Source organism: Thamnophis sirtalis, unplaced genomic scaffold (assembly GCF_051295495.1).
Source record: "Thamnophis sirtalis isolate CommonGarterSnake01/CBP01778 unplaced genomic scaffold, rThaSir2_p1.2 scaffold_2, whole genome shotgun sequence".
Lineage (NCBI taxonomy): Eukaryota > Metazoa > Chordata > Lepidosauria > Squamata > Natricidae > Thamnophis > Thamnophis sirtalis.
Window position 1 is genome coordinate 73,295,058 of NW_028261382.1, and position 9,220 is coordinate 73,304,277.

At 50.5% G+C, this 9,220-nt stretch overlaps 1 protein-coding gene across 1 annotated transcript in view; it reads right to left on the bottom strand.

Annotated features, from left to right (window-relative positions):
• ANK1 (ankyrin 1) overlaps window positions 1–3,315 on the bottom strand; it is a 202,709-nt gene extending 199,394 nt beyond the window's left edge. The window contains exon 1 of the mRNA XM_087706092.1: window positions 3,102–3,315. Coding sequence (XP_087562218.1) covers window positions 3,102–3,227 — 126 coding nt within the window. The 5' untranslated portion in view covers window positions 3,228–3,315. The remainder of the gene's footprint in view (window positions 1–3,101) is intronic.
• Window positions 3,316–9,220: the final 5,905 nt, after the last annotated feature.

Below are 9,220 nucleotides of genomic sequence, written 5' to 3' on the forward strand. Positions count from 1 at the left end.
TCCTTATGTCCACTGAGAGCATATGCACCAAGACAAAGTCCTTGTGTGTCCAATCACACTTGGCCAATAAAGAATTCTACTCTACTCTACTCTACTCTACTCTACTCTACTCTACTCTACTCTACTCTACTCTACTCTATTCTTCTTTATTCTATTCTATTCTATTCTATTCTATTCTATTCTATTCTATAGAATGTATCTTGTCTTTTATGTACACTGAGAGCATCTGCACCAAAGACAAATTCCTTGTGTGTCCAATCAAGTTGGCCAATAAATAATTCTATTCTACTCTACTCTATTCTACACTCTATTCTATTCTATTCTATTCTTCTATTCTATTCTTCTATTCTATTCTACACTTTCTATTCTATTCTATTTTCTATCCTATTCATATTCATCTATGCTATTCTGTTCCATTCCATTCTATTCCATTATTCTATTCTATTCTAGCCTATTCCATTCCATTCTACTGTATACCATTGACCTTTTCCCTTTCTGTGTAATTTTTAAAAAAGAAAGTTGCAGAATTTGAAGGAGGTGTAACACACACACACACACAGACACACACACAGATTGCTTGTGGCCTTGGGCCTTCAACTGCACCTTCCTCCTTTAAATGAGCAACTAGAGAAAGTCCGTCCTTGGAAGTCATTCTGGATATCATCATCATCATCATCATCATCATCATCATCATCATCATCATTATTATTATTATTATTATTATTATTATTATTATTATTATTATTATTATTTCTCTCTCTCCTTTCTGATGGTGCTAGAGATGGCATCCCAGACCACCAAATTACACTTGGGAGGAAACTTCCACCTCCCATTCCCCCCTCCCCCAAAAAACCCTCAACCTAATCTCCCCCCCCCCATCCACGTATACCTCACCTCACCTGACTTCTGGAGACTGCATTACAAACCTGGACTCTCAGAAGGAGCTTCAGGCATTCTAGAGAAAGATGGCTGACTTTAAAAGAAATGCTGGGGACGAAGTGGGGGGCAGGGGAACCAACCTTCTTCATCAGAGGGAGTAACTCTGCATCTCCCCCACCTGGGTCACTAGGTGCAGGAACTTCTAGAGTCAGACAAAACTGCCAGGAATCCAAAATCTCAGACAGGACTGGGATGATAAGAGGTTCCTCCCTATGGAACCTCCAGTGAAAGGGGCAGTCTACCCTCCAATCACAGCTACCGGTAGAAAGGGAGAGGGATGGGCTCCCCTTCCTTTTTTTTTTTTTTTTTTTTTTTAGCTCCTGCTGGCAGCTTCCATGGCAGAACCATGAATGAAAGAAGAGCTCCCCCACTTTCTGCTGGGCTCTTGGCCACACCATCTCCCCCTCACCCCCAACCTCATCCTCCTCTTTCTCCTGCTGCGCGGGGGGGGGGGGGTGTCGAACTACAAACACCATCATCCCCAGCCTAGGGAAATGCTTTGGTCCAGAAGCCAATCATCCTTGGAAAAGGCCAAAGTTGCCCAGGCCCAGCGACTGGAGGAGAACCGGGGCGGGTCAGGTGCTGGTCAGCTCCTTTCTATAGCAAGCCGCCCCCTTTCAGGGCGGACAGCTCCGGGCGAGGCTCCCCGCCCCCACCTTGCCTGCACTCCGAGGGGCGCAACTTCCCAGCCCCGACCCCAGAGGGACCCACTCCCCGCAATACGAGCCCCGCGGCGCCGCTCCTTCCCCGTCCAGGGACCCCCACCCGGAGCTCCAGCCCCGCAAAGAGGAGCAGTAGCCGTTCCACGTCCCGTGGCGCCGCAGAGCCGGAGGGGGAGACCGGGAGCTGCGTCGATCCCCAGCCTCCAAAGGAGCGCGAGCGGGGAGGAAGAGGAGTGGAAGAAGAGAAAAGGGAGAAGAGGAAGAAGGGGGTAAGGAAGGGAGGAAGACAAGGAGGAAGGGGGAGGAAGAAGAGCAGCAGGAAGGGGGAAAGGGAGGAGGAAGAGGAGGGGAAGAAGAGAAAAAAGAGAAGAGGAGGAGGGGGTAAGGAAGGGAGGGAGAGGAGGAAAGGGGGAGGGAGAAAAGCAGCAGGAAGGGGGAAGGGGAGGAGGAAGTAGAGGAGGAAGAGGAGGGGAAGAAGAGGGAGAAGGGGAAGAGGGGGAAGGAAGGGTGGAAGAAGAGGAGGAAGGGGGAGGAAGAGGAGCAACAGAAAGGGGGAAGGGGAGGAGGAAGTAGAGGAGGAAGAGGAGGGGAAGAAGAGGGAGAAGGGGAAGAGGGGGAAGGAAGGGTGGAAGAAGAGGAGGAAGGGGGAGGAAGAGGAGCAACAGAAAGGGGGGAAGGGGAGGAGGAAGTAGAGGAGGAGGAAGAGGAGGGAAAGAAGAGAAGAGGGAGAAGAGGAAGAGGGGGAAGAGAGGAAGGAGGAAGGATGGAGGAAGAGGAGCAGCAGGAAGGGGGGAAGGGGAGGAGAAAGTAGAGGAGAAGGAAGAGGAGGGGAAGAAGAGAAGAGGGAGAAGAGGAGGAGGAAGGGGAGGGGAGGAAGAAGAGGAAGAGGAGCAGGGGAGGGGAGGAAGAAGAGGAAGAGGAAGAAGAGGAACAGGGGAAGGGGCGGAAGAAGAGGGAAAGCGGAGGAGGAAGAAGAAGGGAATGAGAGTGGGAAGGAGAGGAGCAGGGGAACAGGAGGAAGAAGGAGGGAGAGGGAGGAAGGGGAAAGGAAGAAAGAGAGGAGTAAGAAGAGGAAGAGGAAGGGAAGAACAGAAGGAGGAGAAGAGGAGGAAGGGGAAGAAGAAGGAGAGGAAGAGGAAGGGAAGAAGAGTAGGAAGAAGAGGAGCAGGGGAAAGGGAGGAAGAAGGGGGAGGAGAAAGGAAGAAAGAGAGGAGGAAGAAGAAGAGGAAGAGGAAGGTAAGAAGAGAAGGAGAAGAGGAGGAAGAGGAGGAAGAGGAAGAAGAAGGGGAGGAAGAGGAAGGTAAGAAGAGGAGCAGGGGAAAGGGAGGAAGAAGAAGGGGGGAGGAAGGAAGAAAGAGAGGAGGAAGAGGAGGAAGAGGAAGGGAAGAGGAGGAAGGGAAGAAGAAAAGGAGGAGAAGGAGGAGAGGAAGGGAAGGAGGAAGAGGGGTGCTGAGGGGAGGGGGAAGCGGCCGTGGGGCACGTGGCCCCGGCCGGACTGACCTTCTTCTTGCGGTCCCGGGAGCGGTTGCGGCGCTTGCGGTTGGTCTCCTCCTTCTCCTTCTGCTCCTGCAGGGCCTGCGCCTCGATGTCTTTGATCTTCTTCAGCTGCTTGGCCGCTTGAGCCATGGCGCGGCCGGGAGGCGCCGCGGCAGTCCAGCCGCCGAGCGGGAGCTGCGCACCGGCCGGGCCGGGCTAGAGGCGTCCGGGCGGCGGGCGGGGCCAGGCGTCTGGGCGGGGAAGGCGCGGGGAAGCGCGCAGCATGGCCCGGCGGGGCTGCGCGGGGTGGGGGGGCGCCTGGATGCTGCCTCTGCCAGCCCACCACCCCCTGCCCGGGCCGCGCCTTCTCTCCTCCTCCTCCTCCTCCAGCGGGCAACAGCTTCCAACCTGCGCAGCGCCCGCCAAGGTAGCCAAAGGCAGGAGAGTACCTCTGCTGCAGTGTTTGCTGCTGCGGCTCCTGCGCGTCTCCCCGGCTCCGGAGCCGCAGCGCGGGCGCGAGCCGTGCAACAGCGGAAAGCGGCGACCCGGAGCGATGCAAGGCTGGAGGGTGGAGGGCGGGGGGGATTCGAACCACCGATGCAGCTGCGCCTCTGCCAAGCAAGAGACCCCCCCCCCACCTACCTACCCACACAAACCCATTTTGCTCCCGACCCCATCCCTCCTTCCGTCCCAGCTTTGCGTGCAGGAGCCACTTCCCAGCTCGGACCCCCCCCCCCCCCGGAGGAAGGAGCGTGGATGGGGAAGGGGTTGGCGCAGACCCAGAGCCCCGGGTGGTTTTCACGGGGAGATTGGGGGGGAGGGAGAAAGCGGGGTTCTCTGAGCGTGTGCAGAAAATGCTCTGCTCCTGGCCAGTTTTGGAGGTTGGAAACCCGTGCCCAAAAAAAAAAAACGGTTGGAACGGGATTTGCAACCCACAACTGGTTTGTTGTTGTTAGTTGTGAAATTACATCCGACCCATCGCGACCCCAGGGACAATGTTCCTCCAGGCCTTCCTGTCTTTTACTAGTATAGGTCTCCTGCATGAGCAGGGGGTTGGACTAGATGACCTCCAATGTCCCTTCCAATTCTGTTACTTTTAAGTTGCTGTTACCATCCTCTGGAGTCCATTGAAGCACATGGCGATTGCTTCAGTGACTCCATCCAGCCACCTCCTTCTCTGTCATCCCCTTCTTCTTTTGCCATCCATCGTTCCCAGCATTAGGCTCTTCTCCGGGGAGTCTAAATAAACCTTTTTTTACATCAGTTTCAATTCATTGCAGTCATAGATATATAAAATAAAATAAATAAATAAAAACACTCCGTGAATATCCAATTAAACATTCTAGAATAAAATAATAAATAACGGATAAAATCTATGATAAAATCCAGTCTTACACGTGGTCTAACTATATTAAAATGACAATGCTGGGATGCCATTTTCAAACCCATTTTCAAACCTTACTTAAGAGAGTGTTACCTGTTTGAGAGCTCTGTCTGGATCCGTGGTTCACTTAACAACCGTGGGCGTTAAACCACTCTGAAGTGTTTGTACACCAGGCTGCAACATAGACCCAGAGACCCAGCTGAATTCACACCATCAGGATAAAATGTGGTGGTTTGTCCAACAGCCAAGATGATGGGTCTATGATTTTGTGTAACTTCAGCTGTTCAGATTAATTCAGTTAAACAGAGTTAACTCTTCTGCGGTAACGATATAAGACTAAGATTGAAAACCAGGTTTGTCAGATGTTAAATCTTTTCTATCTGTTCTGACCGGAGAGTCACAAGCCAATTAAGCAAACTAATGGTCTCCTGCAAACTCCACTCCCATTTCACTCCTCTTTTATTTCCTCTGGGAGGGGCCATTCATCGTCCACCTGTGGCCTTCCTCCCAAGTTGACCCCTGCTCTTTAGCTGTTCCCTTCATCTGGCAGCTCTGCGCATGCGTACAGTAGGAACATGCTCCAGCTGTTCTTCTGCCTAACCAATGTCAGACTCTGAAGGCAGCTGATAACTGGCATATGGCCCTGGGCCCCTCTCTGCCTCCGACACAGAGCCCTCTTCAGAGCCTTCCCCAGAATCCAGGACTGGCCCTTCCCAACCTCCTCACTGTCCAAATCTGCTGCCAGCTCTGTTGGCAGGCCGGCCACAACAGTGGTGGTAAGTGTATTTCCAACAACTACTTTTGAGAAAGCGTTCTGGGCACAGGGAAATTGGGGTCTCCATAACAGACAAAATACCTGATCTCGGACTCATCCTGGGGCCGAAATGTTTCTTTCTTTATCCCAGAATAAATTGTAGCATTGGAGAAGGATTCTTGGCCTCACCAAAACACAGGAAATAAAGTCCTTCCTTTAAGGAAAGGAAGGGGAGGGGAGAGCACCAAATTCCCTCTATAATCGAACTGGACAAAATCCTCACCATCTTTTGAGATGATGGGATTTTCAGGAATAGGATTTGTGCCCAAATACAGTTTCTTCAATCACTGTGTCCCTATTTATTTTCAAATGGTTTAGAGCAAGGATGTCCAAACTTGGGAATTTTAAGACTGGTAGACTTCAACTCCCAGAATTCCCCAGCCAGCCGGGAGTTCTGGGAGTTGAAATTCACAAGTCTTAAAGTTCCCAAGTTTGGCCACCCCTGGTTTAGAGCAATGTTCCTCAAACTAAGAAACTGTCAGACGTGTAGACTTCAGAAGCCCAGAATTATTTCATTTATATGCCTTGATTGTTTTTGTGAATAACTCGAGGGGGTGAGAATGCATAATAGTCTTTCCTCCTCCTATTTTCCCCACAACAATAACCCCTGAGAGGTGGGTTAAGCTGACAGGGAGGGGTTGGCTCAAAGTCACCCAGTCAGCTTTCATCCCTAAGGCAGGACTAGAACTCACTGCCACCTAGTGATTGGCTCAAATTCACTCAGTCGGCTTTCATCCCTAAGGCAGGACTAGAACTCACCGCCACCTAGTGGTTGGCTCAAAGTCACCCTGTCGGCTTGCATCCCGAAGGCAGGACTAGAACTCAGTGCCACCTAGTGGTTGGCTCAAAGTCACTCAGTTGGCTTTCATCCCTAAGGCAGGACTAGAACTCACCGCCACCTAGTGATTGGCTCAAAGTCACCCAGCCGGCTTTCATCCCTAAGGCAGGACTAGAATTCACCGCCACCTAGTGGTTGGCTCAAAGTCACCCCGTCGGCTTTCATCCCTAAGGCAGGACTAGAACTCACTGCCACCTAGTGATTAGCTCAAAGTCACTCCGTCAGCTTTCATCCCTAAGGCAGGACTAGAATTCACCGCCACCTAGTGGTTGGCTCAAAGTCACTCAGTTGGCTTTCATCCCTAAGGCAGGACTAGAACTCACCGCCACCTAGTGGTTGGCTCAAAGTCACCCTGTCGGCTTTCATCCCTAAGGCAGGACTAGAACTCACCGCCACCTAGTGATTGGCTCAAAGTCGCCCCATCGGCTTTCATCCCTAAGGCAGGACTAGAACTCACCGCCACCTAGTGGTTGGCTCAAAGTCACCCTGTCGGCTTGCATCCCGAAGGCAGGACTAGAACTCAGTGCCACCTAGTGGTTGGCTCAAAGTCACTCAGTTGGCTTTCATCCCTAAGGCAGGACTAGAACTCACCGCCACCTAGTGATTGGCTCAAAGTCACCCAGTCGGCTTTCATCCCTAAGGCAGGACTAGAATTCACCGCCACCTAGTGGTTGGCTCAAAGTCACCCCGTCGGCTTTCATCCCTAAGGCAGGACTAGAACTCACTGCCACCTAGTGATTAGCTCAAAGTCACCCCATTGGCTTTCATCCCTAAGGCAGGACTAGAACTGACCGCCACCTAGTGATTAGCTCAAAGTCACTCAGTCAGCTTTCATCCCTAAGGCAGGACTAGAACTCACCGCCACCTAGTGATTGGCTCAAAGTCACCCCATCGGCTTTCATCCCTAAGGCAGGACTAGAACTCACTGCCACCTAGTGATTGGCTCAAAGTCACTCAGTCGGCTTTCTTGCCTAAGGCAGGACTAGAACTCACCGCTACCTAGTGATTTCCTCAAAGTAACCCAGTCGGCTTTCATCCCTAAGGCAGGACTAGAACTCACCACCACCTAGTGATTGGCTCAAATTCACTCAGTCGGCTTTCTTGCCTAAGGCAGGCCTGGAACTTACCGCCACCTAGTGATTGGCTCAAAGTCACCCAGTCGGCTTTCATCCCTAAGGAAGGACTAGAACTCACCGCTACCTAGTGATTTCCTCAAAGTAACCCAGTTGGCTTTCTTGCCTAAGGCAGGACTAGAAATCACCGTCTCCTGGTTTTTATCCTGCTGCCTTCACCACTAGGCCACGTTGGTTCTCCGAATGCTGGCTGGGGAATTCTGGGAGTTGAAGTTCACACATCCAAAGTTTGTCCGGTCCGATGAAAATTGGTTTAGCGCCTTGATGAACCCAATCTTTGTAAACATCTGTATAAAGTTAAAAAATAAAATTTCTTAGAAACCGAGCTGAACGGCATGTAACTTTGTAGACATCCTTAAGAAGTTGTTGTGGCAACAATACCGAAAATTGTTTGCCAGTGCTCCTTCCAGACTGGTAGTTTCAACTTCTGCCAGTATAGGCAGTCCTCGACTGACGACCGCAATCGAGCCCACATTTTCTGTCATTAAGTGAAACATGGGTAAGTCAATTCTGCTCCATTTCTTGCCATAGTTGCCACTGTAGTCGTTAAGTTAGTCAGCCGGTTGTTAAATGAATCTGGTTCCCTCATTGACTTTGCTCATGGGAAGGTGACCCTTGGACACTGCGACCATCATAAATATGAACCCCTTGCCCAAATCATGATCCCATGATCACGGGGATGCTGCAAAGGCCATATCTGTTGAAAGATAAGTCATAAGTCACATTTTGCAGTGCTGTGTAACTTTCGTCACTGAATGAACTTGTTGTAAGTCGAGGACTACCTGCATTATTTGTCCCCCACAGAAGGTGGATGCTAACTAGTTTTCTAAGCATCTAAGGCAGGGGTCTCTAACATTGGCAATTTTAAGACTTGTGGACTTCAACTCCCAGAATTCCTCAGCCAGCTTTGCTGATCTAAGGAGCTGGTTTCTCTTCTTCTTCTTCTTCTTCTTCTTCTTCTTCTTCTTCTTCTTCTTCTTCTTCTTCTTCTTCTTCTTCTTCTTCTTCTTCTTCTTCTTCTTCTTCTTCCTCCTCCTCCTCGTCCTCCTCCTCCTCCTCCTCCTCCGCCTCCTCCGCCTTCCTTCTTTCTTCTTTCTTCTTCATCTTCTACTTCTTTTCTTCTTTTTCTTCCTCTTCCTTTACCTCTTCTTCTTCTCCATCATCTTCTCCTTCTTCTTTCCTCTTCTACTACTACTTTTTCCTCCTCCTCCTCCTCCTCCTCCTCCTCCTCCTCCTCCTCCTCCTCCTTTTCTTCTTCTGTCGTTGGACATTGGCAATCATGTTGGTAATCCTATTTTTATGAACAGCCGCATGAAAAAGTGCTCTAGGCTATTTTGGGGGCATTTTTAGGCCATAAATGGCCCCAAAGCAACCTAAAAACAGCTCGCAAAACGGCCTGAAAATGGCCACAAAAACAGCCAAAAAACAGGCATGTGACACCAGCCAGCTGGTCTTCAGACTTCCGGTGCTCTGGCACACGCATATGGATGTGCATTCTGGTTTGGGCACGGGGCTGAAAAGGTTCCCCATCACCAGAGGAGACAGTCAGTGACATAGGTTCTCCTGCCTGAGCAGGAGGCTGGACTAGAAGACCTCCAAGGTCCCTTCCGACTCTATTCTGAAAAATGCATAGAATGGCCAGACTGGCGTAGGATTCAAATAGGGGTGACATGGGGTGGGGACATCCAGCATAATGAATCCTTGGGATCTTGTGCAGGATTGTAAGGCAAGCATGCTCCAGTGTTCAGAAGTCTAAATTCCCCCCACTGCCATTCAAAGACCATTCAAAGTCGTGTGAATCAACGCAACGGCAGGGAAGTTTTATGATAGTTTTGTAGATTGCACTAAGTATTGTTTTGTTCGAGCTGAATTTATTGGGTAGGCACAACACAGCCAGCCTCCCGCAACATGCTAAGCCTCAAAATGTAGTTTACAAAATCGCCAGTCATTACGCTACCACAGGATTTGGCTTCA